The sequence below is a fragment of the Pungitius pungitius genome, chromosome 1 (assembly GCF_949316345.1).
Source record: "Pungitius pungitius chromosome 1, fPunPun2.1, whole genome shotgun sequence".
NCBI lineage: Eukaryota > Metazoa > Chordata > Actinopteri > Perciformes > Gasterosteidae > Pungitius > Pungitius pungitius.
This window is the reverse complement of record NC_084900.1, coordinates 349,825-372,129: the sequence shown is the minus strand read 5'-3', so window position 1 is coordinate 372,129 and position 22,305 is coordinate 349,825. Positions and strand designations below refer to the sequence as shown.

Here is a 22,305-nt window from a genome sequence, read left to right as displayed (position 1 = left end):
TATAATTGCTATTATTATTAGAATTATCAACATTTTTAATATAATGATCGTTATTAATATACCTACTATTATTAACATCATACTTATACTAAATATATTACAATTGCTATGCTACATCACTAAGTTGAACACAACAAGTGTTCACATCTTTTATGAATTAAGTGTAATTGATTCTCCGGTTATGACCTTTGACCTTTGACTGCTGATTCAAACTATGGAGGAGAAAGGTATTCCTTCATTATGGATGGAGTTGGGATTAGAAGCAGAAGTACGTGCAGAGAACTACTCGTAGTACTAGTACTATTAGCATGTAGTGCCGAATAGAGATAGTATTTATTATGAGTATTAATGTATAAAAATACTAATAACAACAGTAAGAAGTAATGTAAGTAATACTTCAATACATTACTTCTTACTATTATTATTATAAGATTTCTATGTAATGTATTTTTTAAAAGTCAGACAGAGATAAAGGTCAAAGGTCAAATGTCCTAAAGGGGAAATATGAGACAAGCTCCGCAAAGGGCAGTAACAAACACATACAAACACACGCACACAAGGACACACATATGCACACACTCACTAAGACACACACACACTGAGTGCCCTGTAGCCTTTTACTTTAGCTAAATATAACTGTGCATGACCTGTGGGTGGGAGGGGGGGGGGGGGCTCTCATTTTAAAACACACACACACACAGACACACACACACACACACACACACAGTGTTTTTCAGAATAAACGTTTTTATTTCCCCGCTGGGGGGGTTGGACACATAATAATAAATGTAACACTGCTCTTAAGTCAGATCTCAACTCAAACTTTAAACACTTTATTATTCCCTAATGGCAGAATTGAAAAAAGAACTAAAATGAAGGAATTCTTGAGTTGTGTATAGAGGGAGGGGGGCGGAGTCCTAATATCCGGTTTCTCTGAGGTATTTGACCACGCCGAACACGGGGCCAGAGAGCTTGCTGCCGAGGCCTGATCCCACCACCACCACTAGAGCTGTGGAGACAGACAGGGGTGAGACAGGTAATGCAATGTCCCCTCTCTACCCCTCTAGCTTCCTTTCTTCCACCCACCTCCTCCCCTTTGTCTCCCTACCTTTGTTGGTCTGGCCCACACAGACTGCCAGCTTCCCGTCGCTGGCGGAGGTCTTCAGGTGCATGCAGAAGCTCTGCGTGTCCTGGCGCTCGTCTCGGAGCAGCATGCATTTCATTTTGCCGATCTTGGGGCCATTTGTATTCATATCAGCAGAGCTACCAGACAGGATCTTAATCTGCTCCGCCTGAGAGAGAGAGACAGGCAGAGAGACAGACGGGTCAGCGTCAGATCGACCACATTACTTCTCAACGTGTTTGTCTCCATTCATTCATTTTGTAATGCGAAATAAGGAGTATTCCAGCTCATAGCTGATGGAACAGTTCTAACGGTGCAGATAAGGCTAACAGAGCTAACAGTGCTAATAGGGCTAACAGTTCTAACGATGCTGATAAAGCTAACAGAGCTAACAGTGCTAATAGGGCTAACAGTTCTAACGATGCTGATAAGGCTAACAGAGCTAACAGTGCTAATAGGGCTAACAGTTCTAACGATGCTGATAAAGCTAACAGTGCTAATAGGGCTAACAGTTCTAACGGTGCTGATAAGGCTAACAGAGCTAACAGTGCTAATAGGGCTAACAGTTCTAACGGTGCTGATAAGACTAACAGTGCTAATAGGGCTAACAGTTCTAACGATGCTGATAAGGCTAACAGAGCTAACAGTGCTAATAGGGCTAACAGTTCTAACGATGCTGATAAGGCTAACAGAGCTAACAGTGCTAATAGGGCTAACAGTTCTAACGATGCTGATAAAGCTAACAGTGCTAATAGGGCTAACAGTTCTAACGGTGCTGATAAGGCTAACAGAGCTAACAGTGCTAATAGGGCTAACAGTTCTAATGGTGCTGATAAGGCTAACAGAGCTAACAGTGCCGATAAGGCTAACAGAGCTAACGGTGCCGATAAGGCTAACAGTTCTAACGATGCTGATAAGGCTAACAGAGCTAACAGTGCTAATAGGGCTAACAGTTCTAACGATGCTGATAGAGTGAACAGAGTTAGCATGCTGAAAAGCATCACCACCACCGTATGTGAGCATAATAACGTTATATTGTTATCGGGTAACGAGTCTGAGCCTGAGGGCAGCACGTGTTAAAGAGCGGAGCCTCTGGCTTCATCCACTGTTACCACTGAGCAAACTGGTTAAACTGGTTCCATTGTGTGATGAGTCGCTGCAGAGAAACATCATTGTCACCTGCTAAAATCAGCTGACTGAAGAGTCACCAATCAATGGGTCAATATTAATACCCATAAAAAATTACAGTAGGAGTTGACCTACCTCGATGAGTCATCGATAACATCCATTAACCAATCGTTCATTCATTCATTGATAGTGAATCAATAATAGAACATAAAACATTCAGCTGACAATACTTGTGTACTTGTACTACAATGAGCTGATAAACTTGTATACTTGTACTACATTGAGTTGATAATACTTGTGTACTTATACTACAATGAGTTGATAAACTTGTATACTTGTACTACATTGAGTTGATAATACTTGTGTACTTATACTACACTGAGCTGATAATACTTGTGTACTTATACTAAATTGAGCTGATAATAGTTGTATACTTGTACTACATTGAGTTGATAATACTTGTGTACTTGTACTACAATGAGCTGATAAACCTGTATACTTGTACTACATTGAGCTGATAATACTTGTGTACTTTTTTACATTGAGCTGATAATACATGTCTACTTATACTTAATTGAGCTGATAATACTTGTTTACTACAATAAGCTGATGAACTTGTATACTTATACTACATTGAGCTGATAATACTATTGATTGATCAGCAGGTTTCAACAAAATAGAACAAAGTTGAAGAAGGAATGTGAGGACGACTCAAGACACGCTGCACACTCACACTCACACACACACTCACACACACACACTCACACTCACACACACACTCACACACACACACTCACACACACACACACACACACTCACACACACACACACACACGCACTGAGGTGAGGGCGGAGATGCTCTGCTGCAGTTACTTAATGTATGCATTCTAGGTGTGTGTGCGTGTGTGTGTGTGAGTGTGTGTGTGCGTGTGTGTGTGTGTGTGTGTGCAAAGCTTGTGTGCATGCACGTGTGAGTTAGTGTGTGATACAGAAACAAGAAGTGAGCGTCTCCACTTCCTGTCTCTGCCGCTCTTTTTCTGACATCATGTCCTTATAAGGATTTAAACTCTCCGCCTAAAGCCCCAAAAAACAAAGCGTGACGCAAGAAAAAAAAACGTCCGTTAGCTTGTCGTCGATCAGAAGCCGACGAACGAATCCGTTAGAATCCGACTTTTCAAAAAGACCTCGTCTCAAACTCGCCGGCCCAAAAACACACAAATTGTGTTGTTAAAGAAAACTAGGAAATTTCAAAATAAAAGTGCAATTACGAACACACCTTGTCAGCTACAAAAAATTATAAAAACAGAAAAATGTCAAGACACACAAAAAAACCCTTTCAGCATAAAATCTAATTTCTTGATGTTACAACTTTTTAAATGAAAAATAGGAATCTCCCCCCAATGACGGGACGAGGTGATGCTGGATGGACGTCTGATAGGAGAACCCAACCAGACTTGTGTGTGTGTGTGTGTGTGTTTACCGTCACGCCCTTCAGCCCCTCTGTGGAGGTCCATGTGCTGCCGTCCAGCCCGAAGATGCCGGCTTCTGTGACCGATTCCACGGCCATCAGCTGGTTGCGGTATGCGTCCCACGACATCCTGATGAATGACCCCCCCCCCCACACACCCACACACACACACACATACACACAGATCAGTGAGGCGGGAGCTCGCAGTGACTGACAGCGCCTGAGTCCGTCTCAGGAGGACGTGGAGGAGCTCACCTGTTTGGCGCTGGTCTCAGGTATGGAGGAGGAGAGGAGTGAAATGCAGAGACAAGGAAGAGCAGTTGTCTTTTATAGTGCTGGAGGGAGGGGCCGCTCCCCGCCTGCAGGCCGCTTCCTGCTTCAGTCACACCCGCCTGTCCGTCTGATCGAGGAAGTGAAGCACAAGGAAGTGAGTGCCGTCAACCGACGTCGGAGGCTTCAGACGAAAGTCTTTACTTCACATTTTATCACATCATTAAATGTCTCACTTCATTAAACCTGTATGCATGTGACACTCCGTAACATGTCTCACTCTACACATGTAACACTCCGTAACATGTCTCACTCTACGCATGTGACACTCCGTAACATGTCTCACTTCATTAAACCTGTATGCATGTAACACTCCGTAACATGTCTCACTCTACGCATGTGACACTCCGTAACATGTCTCACTTCATTAAACCTGTATGCATGTGACACTCCGTAACATGTCTCACTCTACACATGTAACACTCCGTAACATGTCTCACTCTACGCATGTGACACTCCGTAACATGTCTCACTTCATTAAACCTGTATGCATGTAACACTCCGTAACATGTCTCACTCTACGCATGTGACACTCCGTAACATGTCTCACTTCATTAAACCTGTATGCATGTGACACTCCGTAACATGTCTCACTCTACACATGTAACACTCCGTAACCTGTCTCACTCTACGCATGTGACACTCCGTAACATGTCTCACTTCATTAAACCTGTATGCATGTAACACTCCGTAACATGTCTCACTCTACGCATGTGACACTCCGTAACATATCTCACTTCATTGAACTTGTATGCATGTGACACTCCGTAAGATGTCTCACTCTACACATGTAACACTCCGTAACATGTCTCACTCTACGCATGTGACACTCCGTAACATGTCTCACTTCATTAAACCTGTATGCATGTAACACTCCGTAACATGTCTCACTCTACGCATGTGACACTCCGTAACATGTCTCACTTCATTAAACCTGTATGAATGTGACACTCCGTAGCATGTCTCACTCTCCACATGTGACACTCCGTAACGTGTCTCACTTCATTGAACTTGTATGCATGTGACACTCCGTAACATGTCTCACTCTACACATGTGAAACTCCGTTACATGTCTCACTCTACACACGTGACACTCCGTAACATGTCTCACTCTACACATGTGACACTCCGTAACATGTCTCACTCTACACATGTGACACTCCGTTACATGTCTCACTCTACACATGTGACACTCCGTATTATGTCTCACTCTACACATGTGACACTCCGTAACATGTCTCACTTCATTAAACCTGTATGCATGTGACACTCCGTAACATGTCTCACTCTACACATGTGACACTCCGTAACATGTCTCACTCTACACATGTGACACTCCGTAACATGTCTCACTCTACACATGTGACACTCCGTTACATGTCTCACTCTACACATGTGACACTCCATTACATGATGCTTGAACATGGAGGAGTTAATGTAAAAGCTTCGAACATTAAGTTTTTCAAGGCACTGAGGAAGTCTGCATGCTAACCATGCGATGCTAGTCCTGGTCTGAGGATGACTCCCGTTTCTCTGTTCTGCACATACATGCTGCATACCTCAGTAAGACACACACACACACACACCTGGAATACCTGGGCCAGTTGAGGCCTGAGGACTTTGAGAGCAGCGACGTGTTTCAGCTTGGTGTCTCCAGCTTGGCGGTAGCATGCACTTCTGTTGGAAAACTTGAATAATTGTTTTCTTGAGTGGACAGAAGGTCAGTGACCTCCTGAACTGATACTTAATGTTCCTGAGATGAACACAGGTTAAGGATGGTTTGTGAAGCTCGATCTGGGTATTTTACCAAGGAACTCATGTTGTGAAGTTCTATTACTAAAGTGTAAACTAAAGTTTCTTCTTCATCTCCTCCAAGTAAACTGTCTTAGTTTGATGTAGAAGGAAAGCTGTGAGTAGTACTTTAATAAATGTCCTTTCACTGAATTTACAATCTTTATTATCAACAACTTCACAGTACAAACACACTGTTAAAGTGTGTAATTGTACTGCTAACACATCCACAAACAATATACTACAGTATAAACTAAATACTAGCTGTGATGAACAGAATATTTTCTATGAAGTGTGTTACAAATAAAATGCATGTATTAGCATTATAATATTATACCAGCTTTAGCATGTGCAAACAGTAGTACTAGTAGCGTTAACAGTAGTAATATTAACTGTAGTACTAGTAGTATTAACAGTAGCACTAGTAGTGTTAACAATAGTAGTTTCACTCTGCTTTCAGTCTTTGTGCTAAGCTAGGCTAACAGTTTCCCTCTCCTTTCAGTCTTTGTGCTTTTGTGCTAGGCTACCAGTTCCCCTCTGCTTCCAGTCTTTGTGCTAAGCTAGGCTAACATCTTCCCTCTCCTTTCAGTCTTTGTGCTTTTGTGCTAGGCTAAACATCTCCTGGCCTTGTGCGTAGATACTGAGAAAAGTAAGAGCGGAAGAGCCGAATCTCTCGCTCTGAGTCGAAAGTAGCGGAGGCGAGCGATGGAAGAGGAAGTGGTCTCCTCACTGCAGCTTCAACGAATGTGAAGTGTGTGTCCTTATAAGGCAAAGTATCTCAAACACACACAGGTTTCATAAGGACATTCACACATTGCATTGACGATAAAGTGTTTAGTACACAGACCTCTCCTACTTCCTGTCACTGACCTCTGCTTCCTGTTCGACTTCTTCAAAACCAACCAGCAGCTTGTTGGGACTCAAAGTGGAAAAGGGTTTGTTTCTATAGTTCTCTTAAACCTCAAATAGAATGAGATTTCCCACAATGCACCTGGAAGCGTCTGGTTGAAAGCAGTTTCTTAAAATGTTTATTTCCAACTCAAAAGGATTATTTAGTTAATAACCTTTTGTCCATTAAAGAAAAGTGTCATGTAATGTTTAAAAACCTCACATGAAAAAGATGTTTTATTATTTTAAGTTGAGAGTTTCATGAGTTTATAGCAGAAAGGATAATCCTAATATTTTATAATTACAACTACTTTTCCAAAATAACAATTGAGGCATGGGTTATATTTAAGGCATTTAAAATCAATAGTTCTAGATTTTAAGTAACAATGTATCAATTCAGGAGCAGAAATACTTTAATAATAGAAATAATTAAATGTTTCACAAAGCAACCAAATCAAAAGTGAGGGTCACACTGTTTATTCGTCCATTTATGTCTGGCCGTAAACATGGTTACCCACCAATCCCATGAAGACATTAATTATATGACATCGGGAATAATGTGTGAATCGACCTTCTTTCCTTTACAAAAGAACTCTGTGTGTTTGTGTGTGTAGTTGTACATCTTTGTGGGGGACAATCGTAGTGGAAAGGTAACACACTGTGGATGAGGGTCCCCACAAACACAGTATGGGGATGTGTGTGTGTGTGTGTCTCTTCTTTAAGAGTCTGAGGTCAGAGGTCAGAAGCAGGACACAGTTTGTACTGCAGTCCTTTGTGTGTATCTCTGTGTGTGTCTGTGTGCGTTAGCCGTCCAGGACTCGGGTCTTATAGAAGCGGTTCATCTGCTCCAGGAAGATGAAGGTGAGCACGGTGTGGGGACCGAGGCGAGCGTAGTACGGAGTGAAGCCTTTCCACAGGGAGAAGAACCCCTCGTTTCGCACCACCCGCATCAACACCTCCTGATGGGCAGGAAACAAGTCTTTTCAAAATAAAGCCCATTTTCTGTCCCTGAGATGTTGAGTGTGAATGTAGTAAGACTCACCATTCCGTTTTTATACTCAGGTTTCCCGTCAATCATCTTCATGTTCTGGATCCTAAGGGCAAACACAGAAGGTAAGTCTGAGGTGTCACCTGGTCTTCAGTCTGAAGTATCACCTGGTCTTCAGTCTCACCTGGTCTTCAGTCTGAAGTCTCACCTGGTCTTTAGTCCGAGGTCTCACCTGGTCTTTAGTCTGAGGTCTCACCTGGTCTTTAGTCTAAGGTCTCACCTGGTCTTTAGTCTAAGGTCTCACCTGGTCTTTAGTCTCACCTGGTCTTTAGTCTCACCTGGTCTTTAGTCTGAGGTCTCACCTGGTCTTTAGTCTGAGGTCTCACCTGGTCTTTAGTCTGAGGTCTCACCTGGTCTTTAGTCTGAGGTCTCACCTGGTCTTTAGTCTGAGGTCTCACCTGGTCTTTAGTCTGAGGTCTCACCTGGTCTTTACGATGTCCACAGGCATCGATGCTGCTGTGGTAACAAGACCACTGATCATACTGGCACAGAAGTGACACAGAATATCGTCTCCAAAATATCCTGAAAAGAGTACAAATTACTTAATGAGTTTATTATGGGTACATTTACTGTGTTTATTGTGTATTTGTACCTGAGTCCAGCAGAGCCTGCTTGGTTTGAGAGTACGAGGCCAGCTGAGCCGCGTTTACCACCACAGCCCGAGCCATGGTGGGAATACAACCCTACACACACACACATTACTAAAGGTAGACTTAATAACACAACCCTAACCCTACAGGACTATATCAACACACGCTTTGCTCGTATTGACGATCATCCGTTATTGAGTATTGATCAGCTTTGTGGGAGCTCACCCTCCACATTGTGGTGACCCCTTCTTCTCTGGTGATCCTAGCCAGAGCGTTAAAAACATTACTGTAACCTCTCCTCTGGTCTGCAGGGAGACTGGAGACAGGGGACAGACAGAGAGATTGTTATGTGCAGGGTTTGTGTCGTCATGTGATCAAACCCCAAATATGCGTGTCTCATTCTGTCTCACCGTCCGTCTGCAGTCATCCTGATCAGAGCGACCTCTGCTGGTGTCCCCACAAACGCTCCGATGGCTCCGGCCGTCATCCCGATCAGAGCCTGTGGGCGGAGCCTGAGTCAGTCGGAGTGAAAGCAGAGGAAGTGGCGTCTGGAAGCTCCGCCCTGAAAACTCATCGCTCCGGTACCTTGAAGAGGAAGTTGGGGGGCCGTCCATCAGCGCCAGTCATCTTCTCAAACAAGATGGTGTAGATCCCCAGGCGGGTGGTGGTGTAGGTCGCCTGACGTAGTAAACCTGCTGAAAGCCTGACGGAGGACAGACGGGAGGTTATTATCAATAACTTCATGAAGTAATGAATAAATAAAACTAAACATAAAAAGTGAATGAGGAAGTACATGAAGGTAGTGCATGAAGGTAGTACATGAAGGTAGTGCATGAAGGTAGTTATGGGGTAGTGCATGAAGGTAGTGCATGAAGGTAGTGCATGAAGGTAGTGCATGAAGGTAGTGCATGAAGGTAGTGCATGAAGGTAGTACATGAAGGTAGTGCATGAAGGTAGTTATGGGGTAGTGCATGAAGGTAGTGCATGAAGGTAGTGCATGAAGGTAGTACATGAAGGTAGTGCATGAAGGTAGTTATGGGGTAGTGCATGAAGGTAGTGCATGAAGGTAGTACATGAAGGTAGTGCATGAAGGTAGTTATGGGGTAGTGCATGAAGGTAGTGCATGAAGGTAGTACATGAAGGTAGTGCATGAAGGTAGTTATGGGGTAGTGCATGAAGGTAGTTATGGGGTAGTGCATGAAGGTAGTACATGAAGGTAGTACATGAAGGTAGTGCATGAAGGTAGTTATGGGGTAGTGCATGAAGGTAGTGCATGAAGGTAGTACATGAAGGTAGTGCATGAAGGTAGTACATGAAGGTAGTGCATGAAGGTAGTACATGAAGGTAGTACATGAAGGTAGTACATGAAGGTAGTTATGGGGTAGTGCATGAAGGTAGTACATGAAGGTAGTACATGAAGGTAGTACATGAAGGTAGTTATGGGGTAGTGCATGAAGGTAGTACATGAAGGTAGTACATGAAGGTAGTGCATGAAGGTAGTTATGGGGTAGTGCATGAAGGTAGTACATGAAGGTAGTGCATGAAGGTAGTGCATGAAGGTAGTGCATGAAGGTAGTTATGGGGTAGTGCATGAAGGTAGTACATGAAGGTAGTACATGAAGGTAGTGCATGAAGGTAGTTATGGGGTAGTGCATGAAGGTAGTGCATGAAGGTAGTGCATGAAGGTAGTTATGGGGTAGTGCATGAAGGTAGTGCATGAAGGTAGTTATGGGGTAGTGCATGAAGGTAGTACATGAAGGTAGTGCATGAAGGTAGTGCATGAAGGTAGTACATGAAGGTAGTACATGAAGGTAGTGCATGAAGGTAGTTATGGGGTAGTACATGAAGGTAGTGCATGAAGGTAGTACATGAAGGTAGTGCATGAAGGTAGTACATGAAGGTAGTACATGAAGGTAGTGCATGAAGGTAGTACCCGGTGTAGATGCCCCCCACCCCCTCGTTCCTCAGGATGGAGAACAAGGCGTGGAAGCTGGTCTTGTATTCCCGAGCCGTCGTTCCCTGGCCGCTCAGCTGCATCCGGTTCTTCACCAGGTCCAGAGGCTGGACGAAGACTGTAGCCCCCATCCTGCACCACAGACAGGTAGAGACAGACGGGTAGAGACAGCGGGGCGACAGGTACATCTCTGCATGCTGTGGCTCCTCATGTTTATAAATAGGATCAGCTGTCCTTCACACTATAAAAAGGTCAATGGTCGTTGACATTTAAAGGACACAAATAAGCTTCTCCGTCGTGTCCCCACAAACAGTCCAACATCTGATAAAAGCTGTACTTTGTACTGTACAACACGTCAAAGGTACATGTAGTACTTTCAACTACAGCTCAGAGGTACATGTATCCAAAACTTTTTCCAATTGTATTTTAACAACCTTTACTAAGCTAGAAGATATGACATCATAGTTAACGTCATGGTCGTTGAACTAACTGTAGGTCACTGGATAACCGGTGACGGTCATATGAGGAGGAACGAATCTACAGGGGTACAGAGTTTGACGTGACACCAGAAAAGCCCTGTTAGCTCTCCAGTTAGCATGTTGTTAGCTTCTCTGACTGCTAACTGACATTAGCTCATTAGCATGTGAGCTAGCAGCGCTACCTACCCGGCCAAGCCCCCGAACAGGAACTTGATGGCCTTCGGAGAGGTCTTCGGCTTAGCCTCCGCCATGTTCGAGTAGCCGGGGAGATTACCGGAGCCTTGTCAGTGTGCCTCTGAGCCGGATGGGACCTCTTGAGCTCTAGCCGTGTCAGCAGCAGCAGCAGCCGGAGCAAGGTGACTCTCTGCAGCGGGGAGGCTCGGAGACAAGCAGCGGACCAATCAGGATGCGAGACGGATGTGCACGAGCTGCCGCGACTCTTGTGCCGCCTGATGCCTCGCAGCAATTACTCGTAAATCTTAACACAAATTTGTAACGCAAAGATTGAATATATTTATTGTGATGTGTACAGTTATTAATATATATATTCTAGGAGTAATACATATTCACGACTAGTATTTCCCTTTATTAACATATATCTTGCGGGTTATTACTGTCAACAGTTGATGACGTCGTTGCCTTGTTTAATGAGTCCCATGATGCATAGCGCTGTCCGTTGCCAGGATACAGCTCTCTGTAGCTAGCTGAACGAGGGAGATAAACAAAGTGACCTCGGGTGGTTAGGAGAAGACATTTATAACCCAAACCAACAGCTTTCTTCATCCGTGCTTTTATTCGGTGTGTTTGTGTCCTCGGGCCGTTACATCTTCCGGTCCTCCGGTTTGTTGTTAGTCTTTTATGCTAGGTGGCTAATGCTAGTCGGTAAACGGGCTTGCCGTTACTAAATTAAACCGGTGGACGAACGTGTCTGTAACAACAGGAACCACGTCATAACAGTGTAGTCCGTTAGCTTCTTATGGAGCGAGCTGACCGGGGGAGAGACTCCCGTCTGCTGAAGAACCAACCGTACGACGAGAGCCTGGAGGTCCTCGACCCGGAGGAGGTACCGAGCCCGACTCAGGTAACAAGATCCGGTCATAACAGGTAACGAGACCGGTTATAGACGGTAACTAGAACCGGTTATAACAAGTAACAATAACCCGTTATTGACGCCTAACGAGATCCGGTTATAACAATTAAGACAACCCCAGAACCGGTTATAGACGGTATAAGAAACCGCTTATTTTCAGGGATGATGAAGACGATTTTCGTTTTACAGACCCAGGCCAGGAGGAGGGGGCGTGGCCTGATGTCGACCAACGGTGACGAGATTGACGAGGAAGGTGCGTCTCAGAGAGCAAACGAGCCGCCGGGACGGCAGCCTGCCAGTCCAAATGAGGAGGAGGAGGAGGAGGAGGAAGAGGAGGATGACTCTGATGAAGAGGACTCTGACGATGACGAAGAACCTGGTGAGGCTCCTGAGGGGGTCTACGACCCGGCGGACTACGCCAACCTGCCAGTCAGCACCGAGATCAAAGAGCTGTTCCAGTACATCACACGGTGAGTCATCTTCCTCTTCATCAGCATCAACATCTTCGTCAGTCTGTTTTCCCAACGTCAGGAAGGCGTCCACTTTGTAGAAGTTGAAATGAAAAGGGCCTGTTACCATCCTACCCATGATGCATCCAGGCACGTGCACAGATATGTTGGGGGGCAGGTGCTCAAACCAAGACAAAGGGGCACGCCGACATTCATTTGTAGAACAGTAAAACTGCCTTTAAATGCTCCGTCTGTCAGTAAACATCTTTAGGCTTTAAATCACAGATCTCGTGACCAGTTGAGCTGGAATTTAAACACACGTAATTTCAGCGGTGCTAATGTTGTGTTTAATTTATCACCAAACTCCCTCATTACCCGTTTGTCTGATGCTGCAGCCTCTGGCCCAAGTGGAAGAGGAAGAGGAGGAGGAGGAGGAAGGGGCGGGGCTTGTGAGCGCCGAGGAGCATGTCGGGTTGAAATTCCCACAAGAACTCAAATAAATACCCCGTCAAATATGAAACACATTTGTGGGGAATTGATGACGGAGGGAGTCATTTTTCTTTTATTTTATGAAGGAGAGATTGTGTGTCTCCAGCAGAAGGAGCACGTTTCTCATGCAGGGCCAAAGGGCAGGTGCGTGAGCACCACTAGGAGTCTACCTGTGCACGTGCCTGGATGCATCAGTAACAGCTGTATGACGCGTCCCCTCAGCTACAGCCCTCAGACCGTGGAGCTGGATCACAGCCTGAAGCCCTTCATCCCGGACTTCATCCCGGCCGTGGGCGACATCGACGCCTTCCTCAAGGTACAAACTGGAAGTGACATCACTTCACCAGCAGGTCAACAAGAAATGTTGATGTTGCACCAAACAGGAGCCAGTTGAAGAAAAGACGTGTCTGTTGGTGAATGATGTTTGATCTGTCTGCGTAACCTCGGTCCCGCTGGGACACGTGTGGCGTTCAGGTGCCGCGGCCGGACGGGAAAGCGGACGGTCTGGGTCTCCTGATTCTGGACGAGCCCAGCGTGAAGCAGTCCGACCCAACGGTGATGTCACTGTGGATGTCAGAGGAGAGCAAGCAGCACGGAGCCGCCGAGGTACACAACCTGTCTGTCTGTACCTGTCTCTCTCTCTGTCCCCTCCCGTTTCACCCCCCTCTCTCGCTGTGCTCCAGCTGAAGAAGGTGACGAGCGTCCCGAGCCCTCAGACTAACCCCCGTGCGCTGGACAGCTGGGTGAACAGCATCAGCGCCCTGCACCGCTGCAAGCCCCCGGCCAGCGTGCAGTACGTGCGCTGGATGCCGGACATCGACAGCCTGATGCAGGAGTGGCCCTCGGAGGTCGAGGAGCTGCTGGGACGCCTGCAGCTGCCGCCGGCGCGGCTCCAGTGCAGCACGGCGGAGTACGCCGAGGCCGTGTGCGCCATGCTGGACATCCCCGTGTACGGGAGCCGGGTCCAGTCTCTGCACCTCCTGTTCAGCCTCTACCTGGAGTTCAGGGACTCCCAGCACTTCACATGTAGAGAGTAGACGTGTGTGTGTGAATATAAGATATATACACTTATATGCTTTTCTATATCTATACATACTTTTCTTTTATATATTATTATTAAATCGTTATTTTTTTGTTTTCTATGAATTCATATTAAAACTGTGAATATAATTAAACTGTTTTCAAAAACGAGCGCCTTCGTCTCTTTTTCCCACAATGCACCGCAGTGTTTTGGTTCCGGCCGCCTGTCCAACATGGCGGCTCCGGACTGCGTCTTCTACAGAACCCTGTGCCGCTCCAGACCCGCGCAGCACAAGGTGTGGACAGCACGGCGTCACGTGTTATTGATCATTAGGATTATCGATAGGGTCGTTTGAACATCCGCTTCTTTTCGCGCGGTTAAACCAGACAACGTTCAAATATATTCGCTTTGCTTCTTGAAACAAATGGCCATGTAACTGCATATAATGATATGTGCATTAATAATAATATCAATGAAAACATCTGTTGTAAGAAGATTGTTTTAATTGTAACAATGAAACGCCAGATTTCGGAAAGAAAACGTGTCCCTCGTGAGTTCCCGTACTGCCGCCATTCCGTCTTAAAAGTGGACATTTTCTGTCTAAAACATTGACATAAATGATGAATTTGCCTGAACAACCCAAACCACGTGAAATGCCCGCACCTGTGGTGCAGCAGTGTTTCGTATGAGCTGATAAAGTACCGCGGTCCACTCAGCCGACACACGAATTCTACTGCACGTTTATGCTGACATTTACGGTATTCCGCATTCTGGTAGTCAGAGAGGTCCTTAACACATTTGCATTGGTCTTTGTCTGGAACTATTCCTGAATTTTCTTTTATTGCTGTTCAAGTAAGGAGAAATTATCTTTTTGAATTTGCAAAAACTGGACATTTAGTTTTCAGAAATCTCCAAATCTGTACAGTAGAAATGCTTGATATTCATCTTGGTAGTAGTCTATGAGGTCCTTAACTCAGGTACGTTGGTCTTATCCTGGAACTATTGCTAAATCTGTTTTTATTGCAGTCCAAGCTTTGAGAAATGGTGCTTTTGAACTTGTAATTATAGGGCTTTTACTTTGGAGAAATCTCTAGAAATGTAGAGTAAAAATATTGCATTTACTGTGTAAGAGTAGTCAGACTCGTCCTTAACTCACATACTTCAGTCATTGTCCAGAATATTTGATTAAATAGCTTTTATTCCGGTTACTTGCTCAGTACCGTAAATGTCAGCATAAACGTGCAGTAGAATTCGTGTGTCGGCTGAGTGGACCGCGGTGATAAAGTCCATCTGCTGTTGAATGAATGAATGGATGAATGGAGTGTGGTCCAAGTAGCAGAGCGCATTCTACCTGTTGTTACCTGACGTAACGTTAATTACCGGTAATTAACTGCCTGGACGTGGAGGACAACCTGAGACAAGTCATGCACAACCATGGCTGGCTTATCAAAGAATGACCTCCTAATATCTATTCCTAACCACTGAACTTTGACCTCAGAGTTAGGAAAGGACAAGGCGGTGTTTAGGGATGGACTCCACCTCCACTAAGCTGCGTAGTTGTGATCTGTGCTTCTACGTCATGATCGATCCTCCTGAACGGACCAATCATACGTCACTATGTAAATATTGCCGCTGCAGGGAATTGTGGGACGGAATGATCTCCTTTGTAAAGGATGGTCCAGTGCTTCCTAGGCTCAAGGCGCTAAGTAAGGAAGCATTGAGGCTCCTTTCCTTAGCGCCAGAGAATAAACTTCTTCACTGAAAAACATTTTGACCATTTGAATCCAGCCCATAATTATAAGGAATATTCTGTATTCACTGGAACATTCCACCACTGGTGTCACAAAGCACCCTGTAACTGAACCTGCTTCTCTGAGAGGAGACACCTGTCTTAGCTTCCAGTTTCACTACTGACAGTCTGTCTTTTTGTCCCTCAGTGGACGTCTCCAGCCGTCTGCAGGGACGTCCTCCATGTGGTGGAATTGCAGCGCTACAGCAGAGACCCAGGCTCCTCTGTCTACTTCCCCCAGGCCGTCCTCAGCGGTGAGAGATGAGAGGACGAGACAGACGAGGCGGGACCAGGAAATATGAGAAAATGCTCCACTTGTCTCCTTTACGGTTGGACTTACTGGTCTCACTGGTTCGGCGTCCCCAGGTGATGACCTCTATGATGCCACGTTGACAGACGGGCATTGCCGGCTCCGTGTGACTCTGGATCCTGGTCTGAACCGGCTGGTGGAGAGGTACGTCCTGAGGTCCGGATCGGCGCTTTGTGACGCTGCCTTCACGCGCGCAATGAGCGCTCAGCTCCCAGCATGCCCCATGGCGCCCGCGGACGGAGACAGGTGAGCCGGGACAGGTGAGCCGAGCTGTAGCAACGTGACGGGTGTGGTCTAACGGTTCTGTCCTGCAGCTACAAGCTGCTGAGTGCGGAGGTCTCAGGTGGAGCTCCAGGTGAGGATGGAGGACTCGGGAAGTTCCACGTGGACTCTCTGTCCTGGTTCGGGTCCTCGGGACCAGCAGGTGAGACAATCGTTATGATGTTAGGGCATAAGTGTGCTGTTGACCTTGTCTCTGATTGGTTAATTGATCCCACAGGTGCTCTGGTTCCTCTGCGAGCCAATAGGAGCGTGTTTCTCCCTCTGTGGAACAATGTGGACTACAGCGGGGGGGCGTGGAGGGAAGCTCCTCCCACTGACGAAGATGAGGAGGAGGAAGAGAGAGGTGTAGTGGAGGTTTTGACATTTAATTAGTTTATTGTGTTTATTCTTGAAACAAAAGTATATTCTATAAAAACAACAGTTTATTATAAAACATAACACAACTTAATAAATAAATGTTGCCAAAATTAAGAAAACAATAAACTTTAATGTAATTTATACAAATGAAGTATTTAATCTCAGAGCTCCGCCCCGCTGTGACCGTGGCGGAGCTGAGGGACTCGTTCCTGATTGGTCGCAGGGGCGTTGCCAGGGGCGTTGCCAGGGGCGCCGTCCACCGCCAGCTGATCGTTCGCATCATCAACAAGTCACACCTGATGTATTATGGGAGGAGTGACGTGAACTGTGAATGTCCATATAAGGTCAGTGAAGTAAACCCTTCTCATACATTCTGAATAGTTGTACTGCAACATTTAGAAAACACTGAATATTCCAATATTAGCAGCGTCTGCAGCTTCCTCTGCGCTTACTTTAGCGCCACCTAGTGGCCCGCTGAGCGACGCTCACTCTCTTCATAACGAACCTCGGAGGACCGGAGATGGAACCCTGAGGAGCACCTCCGGAGCCCCGCTAACCGCCTCTGTGTGTGCAGGCCGTGCTGGAGGTGTGCGACCGGACAGGAAGTGTGTGCGTGGTGTTGTGGAACAGCGTGTGCCTCGACTGGTATCGCCGCTTGACGCCTGGTGACATCGTCAACCTGAGACGCTATCGAGTCAAACAGCGTTTCCAGGCGCAGCCGGACGACATAGGTACGTGGTTGAAGTCGCTTTGGATCTTCCACTATGACCTCACCGTGACCTCACTGTGACCTCACTGTCTCTGTCTCTCCAGAGATCAGTGTGAACAGCAGGAATCCTGCTGCTCTCATCTCTGTCCTCCCAGAATCCTCTGCTTCCCCTCAGCATCTCCCACCTGCAGCCTCCTACAGCTTCTGCAACAGGTACACACATACTCACAATAACACACACACACACACACATACTCACAATAACACACACACACACACACATACTCACAATAACACACACACACACATACTGACTGTCTCTCTGTCAGCAAGGAGCTCCTGGACCGTCCTCACGGCGCCGTGTGTGATGTCATCGGCCTGCTGACCTTCTCAGGACGACCCGAGCGAATCAGGAGCGGTGAGTGTTGCCGTAGCGACCAGGATCACACTGTACGGATGGTGTCATGCTTTAGTGACACAGTCGCCCCTCTGTGTGCTCTCATTGGTAGATGGAAGAGGGGCGGAGCTATTGGAGTATCACTGGCTGCGATTGGAGGACGGCAGCAGCCACCGGCCAATCATGGTGAAGCTCTTCTCTACGTCTCAACCCGAATCCCACCACAAGCTCCACCCACGTGAGAGACCGCCCCCCCCTGGCCCCCCCACACAGACTGAACTTCAGTTCAATGAAATTCACTTTGGACAGCCCAATGGATCTGTCTGTCTCGGCCCTGTCTTTTTCCCAATGTGTCCCCTGTCTCTTAGCCTGTCTCTCTCCACGTGTCCCCTGTCTCTTAGCCTGTCTCTCTCCACGTGTCCCCTGTCTCTTAGCCTGTCTATCCCCATGTGTCCCCTGTCTCTTAGCCTGTCTCTCTCCACGTGTCCCCTGTCTCTTAGCCTGTCTATCCCCATGTGTCCCCTGTCTCTTGGCCTGTCTCTCTCCACGTGTCCCCTGTCTCTTAGCCTGTCTCTCTCCATGTGTCCCCTGTCTCTTAGCCTGTCTCTCTCCACGTGTCCCCTGTCTCTTAGCCTGTCTCTCTCCACATGTCCCCTGTCTCTTTGCCTGTCTATCCCCATGTGTCCCCTGTCTCTCTCCACGTGTCCCCTGTCTCTTAGCCTGTCTATCCCCATGTGTCCCCTGTCTCTCTCCATGTGTCCCCTGTCTCTTAGCCTGTCTATCCCCAGGTGTCCCCTGTCTCTTGGTCTGTCTCTCTCCACGTGTCCCCTGTCTCTTGGCCTGTCTCTCCCCACGTGTCCCCTGTCTCTTAGCCTGTCTCTCTCCATGTGTCCCCTGTCTCTTAGCCTGTCTCTCCCCACGTGTCCCCTGTCTCTTAGCCTGTCTCTCTCCATGTGTCCCCTGTCTCTTGGCCTGTCTCTCTCCACGTGTCCCCTGTCTCTTGGCCTGTCTCTCTCCACGTGTCCCCTGTCTCTTGGCCTGTCTCTCTCCACGTGTCCCCTGTCTCTTGGCCTGTCTCTCTCCACGTGTCCCCTGTCTCTTAGCCTGTCTCTCCCCACGTGTCCCCTGTCTCTTAGCCTGTCTCTCTCCATGTGTCCCCTGTCTCTTAGCCTGTCTCTCCCCACGTGTCCCCTGTCTCTTAGCCTGTCTCTCTCCATGTGTCCCCTGTCTCTTGGCCTGTCTCTCTCCACGTGTCCCCTGTCTCTTGGCCTGTCTCTCTCCACGTGTCCCCTGTCTCTTGGCCTGTCTCTCTCCACGTGTCCCCTGTCTCTTGGCCTGTCTCTCTCCACGTGTCCCCTGTCTCTTAGCCTGTCTCTCCCCACGTGTCCCCTGTCTCTTAGCCTGTCTCTCTCCACGTGTCCCCTGTCTCTTAGCCTGTCTCTCTCCACGTGTCCCCTGTCTCTTAGCCTGTCTCTCTCCATGTGTCTCCAGTCTCCGTGGTAGTTTGTACCAGACTGAAGTTGATCAGAGCTGCTGGTGGCAGTGACGTTGTCTTCTACTTGACCAACACAACGTACACACAGGTGTACTGCACAGGTAACCACTGTGTACAGGTGTGTCCATCCATGTTCCTCATGGGTCTGTCACCTGACTTCTCTCCTCTCTGCTCATTGGCGATATGCAGGCATGCGCCACCACTCAGAGATGAGTTACCGCAAGCTGCGGCCGGTGCAACAGTTCATCCAATGGCTGCGGAGCCAGGATGACGGACAGGTGCTAAGCAGGGCTCTGATTGGAGGGTTCTTCATCTACCCGTCTCCTCCGGTCTCATTGGAAATGTACATGAAAGACAGGAGAGGTATGTTGAGAAACTTATTCACAGAATAAAAGTGAGCTCTGCCTTGAAGTGTGTGTGTGTGTGTGTGTGTGTGTGTGTGTGTGTGTGTGTGTGTGTGCGCGCGCATACAGGTGTACCGGGCTTCCTGCGAGGGGCGGAGCTTCAGAGGGAGCTAGAGAGGCTCTGTTACCGGGAGCGACAAACCTTCTGTATCCAGGCAGCTGTTACCATGGTGATTTACCGCCGCAGAGGAGAGGTTGGTGTTGTACTTCCTGACTCGTGTACTTCCTGTCTCACATACTTCCTGGCTGATGTACTTTCTGTGTCTCTCAGGAGGAGCGATGTTTGTGTTGGACGGACCGAACTTCATCCCTCTGCTCCTCCCCCTGTTTCCGTAACTCCTCCCCTTTTCCGTCTCCCTCCCCCGCGACACCTCGTTCCTTCAGAAGTCCTCCATCGTCCTCCTCCCCCTCCTTGTCTCCTATGTCTCTGTGTTCGACCTCCACTCCTGTGGACCACAGATCAGGGTGAGACGTGAGAACTCTTCTCAGAAGTTCTGTATCCAGGCAGCTGTTACCATGGTGACATCCGGACTGACTGTCCCCCTGTGTCTCAGCAGGAAGTCCAGGAAGAAGAGGCTCACAGAGACGCTTCCACACAAGAGGTGGCTACACCCTCAAAATACTACACTATGATTCTACGTTATACTAGATGATGTACTTCATCATACTGCAGTAAAGGATCTGAGTACTACATGTCTTCTGTCTCTTCAGACGACCGTTTGTCACATTACAATCAGAACAGAACCAGTCAGGTACGTTGTATATTGTGCTGCAGAAGGAGTAGGACCGAGATTTGTGGGAGGTGCTGCAGGAGGACGGGGGGACGGGGGCCTTCATCCAGTCCCTGTGTGCTATTAGCATGCTAACATTGATAATGCTAGTGAAAGTAGTACTACTTATTGTGTGATAACACTACTGAGCCCAGGGATCTTCTGTCTCCAGACATCCTGTTTGAAGCCTCCATGGAGTTCATAGAAAGCACCAACGCTGATGAGGACGATGAAGACGATGAAGATGGAGACACTCTGCCCTTGGTCAGCGCCCCCCTCCCCCCTGAACAACCCCTCATCACCTCGGAGACGCTGCCGCTGCGTTATGACCACGCCCACAGGGAGGAGCAGGCGGTTGCCATAGCGATGGGAGGGGCATTAACTGGGAGGTTTGACTCCGCCCTCGATGAGTACTACACTCTGAGACTTAGAGGTACTTCTACTGCCCCCCCCACCTTGATCTCTGACAGGGCATTTATGCGATGCGTGCACGTACCTGCTACACAGTACATGTAGTACTCACGTAATCATATGTAGTACTCTGTATAGAGGACATGTAGTTAGTACACACGTACTACACGTACAGTACATGTGTTATTATAATACTGAGTGTACTCACGTCATCACTCTCCTTCAGCTCTCTCAGACGGCGTTTTGGTCGACGCCCTCTTCCTCCCCCTGTCCCCCTCCTCCCCCCCTCCACTCCTCCCTCACGCCAACACCTGGACCTCCATCTTATCCCATGGAGCCTTCTGCCCTCACACACCTCCCCCATCCCCAGGTCAGTGCACACACACACACACACACACACACACACACACACCATAGTCGTATTTAAAGGTGATGGTTTCCCGTTCTCTCTCTCAGCCGACCTCATCGGCATGGCGACACAGCTGGCCAATCAGAGACTGGTGTGTGTCTTGGAGGCGTGTCATCTGGGTGGAGCCACAACTGAACTCGTCCTGAGCCGAGCGTTTCCCCTCCATCACTGACACACACACACAGACACACACACACGTGATGAATCCTCATGTTGTTGTACTTTGTAGTACTTCTGAAGGTATTTTAGATGAATCCTCATATTGTTGTACAAGAATACAAAATATAACTACTGTTAAGTAATACCAATTTAATTTAATTCAGCAAAATATGCAGCAAATGTCTTTTGTGTTCATTGATGTACTTTATCTACTAAACATTACGTGTTTGTTTTATACAAAGAATAAAACGGTTTTGTTGGTTTCATGTAAATAATTTTGATTATTCTTAGTAATTTATATTACTATGAATATAATGTATACATAGTATAATATATACATGTATATTAATGTTTTTTTGTAATTCATATTTGTGTTGCAATTCCTTTTAAAAAAATAGGAGTGGTTCACTCGGACCCATTGGATGAACATACATGTGAACATACATGTGAACATACATGTAAACATACATGTAAACATACATGTAAACGTATGAGGGGTCACAGGTGGACACTAAAATGGAGGAAGTCGACTCGATGGCAGTTGACACATAATTGACAGCATTTTTTTTTATTTCTGGTGGTCGATGTTGTTGTTTTGGTGTTCTTATTGTTGAATGAAAAGAAATAAATCTATATAGAAATGTTCTTTCTTTAGTCGAATGTGATCTTAAAATCACATTTTAGTGCCATAAAGGTTGTGTTTGAAAAGAAAAACTCACATTAAAATATCTTCATTTCTCACTTTCACATTTTCATTCTTCTGATGTTTTGGAGTTTTAAATATTTTAACAACCAACCATTTAACTTCAATCTTAAAAAACACACACATCGTTTTGCTTTTGTATTTGTAATTAACAGGAAGTAGTGACTTTGGGGACTACTTTCATCGGCGGGTGAATCCGTATTTGAGTATTTGAATGTCAGTCGTAATGAACCTCTGTGATGAAGACGCAGAACAGCAGTGA

At 46.7% G+C, this 22,305-nt stretch overlaps 3 protein-coding genes across 6 annotated transcripts; 2 read left to right on the top strand and 1 right to left on the bottom strand.

Annotated features, from left to right (window-relative positions):
• Positions 1-7,189: 7,189 nt before the first annotated feature.
• On the bottom strand, positions 7,190-11,206 carry slc25a11 (solute carrier family 25 member 11). Its single transcript, XM_037477801.2, has 9 exons — positions 10,986-11,206; positions 10,300-10,452; positions 8,952-9,069; positions 8,777-8,865; positions 8,592-8,682; positions 8,369-8,459; positions 8,199-8,298; positions 7,771-7,822; positions 7,190-7,687 (listed from the first exon to the last, which is right to left on the bottom strand). The coding sequence occupies exons 1-9, from the start codon at positions 11,048-11,050 to the stop codon at positions 7,532-7,534; spliced, it is 915 nt and encodes a 304-aa protein (XP_037333698.2). The 5' UTR covers positions 11,051-11,206; the 3' UTR covers positions 7,190-7,531.
• ift46 (intraflagellar transport 46 homolog (Chlamydomonas)) lies at positions 11,196-13,963 on the top strand. 3 transcript variants are annotated; one of them, XM_037477800.2, is made up of 5 exons: positions 11,196-11,271; positions 12,079-12,359; positions 13,050-13,143; positions 13,302-13,433; positions 13,511-13,963. In XM_037477800.2, the coding sequence occupies exons 1-5, from the start codon at positions 11,206-11,208 to the stop codon at positions 13,862-13,864; spliced, it is 927 nt and encodes a 308-aa protein (XP_037333697.1). In that variant the 5' UTR covers positions 11,196-11,205; the 3' UTR covers positions 13,865-13,963. The 3 variants fall into 3 exon arrangements, with proteins under 3 accessions (XP_037333697.1, XP_037333696.1, XP_062421407.1); XM_037477799.2 differs by lacking the exon at positions 11,196-11,271 and adding an exon at positions 11,363-11,880; XM_062565423.1 differs by lacking the exon at positions 11,196-11,271 and adding an exon at positions 11,363-11,903.
• A 69-nt stretch (positions 13,964-14,032) lies between these two features.
• On the top strand, positions 14,033-22,087 carry si:ch73-71d17.2 (RPA-related protein RADX). Of its 2 annotated transcripts, none has more exons than XM_037477791.2 (19): positions 14,033-14,143; positions 15,786-15,891; positions 16,004-16,193; positions 16,262-16,371; positions 16,447-16,572; positions 16,752-16,930; positions 17,161-17,317; positions 17,400-17,508; positions 17,625-17,713; positions 17,805-17,930; positions 19,184-19,288; positions 19,377-19,550; positions 19,661-19,761; positions 19,863-20,056; positions 20,149-20,193; positions 20,303-20,343; positions 20,534-20,794; positions 20,999-21,142; positions 21,229-22,087. In XM_037477791.2, exons 1-19 carry the CDS (start codon positions 14,081-14,083, stop codon positions 21,351-21,353), a joined length of 2,445 nt encoding a protein of 814 aa, XP_037333688.2. In that variant the 5' UTR covers positions 14,033-14,080; the 3' UTR covers positions 21,354-22,087. The 2 variants fall into 2 exon arrangements, with proteins under 2 accessions (XP_037333688.2, XP_037333686.2); XM_037477789.2 differs by having other exon boundaries at positions 19,661-19,785.
• The last annotated feature ends 218 nt before the right edge of the window (positions 22,088-22,305 follow it).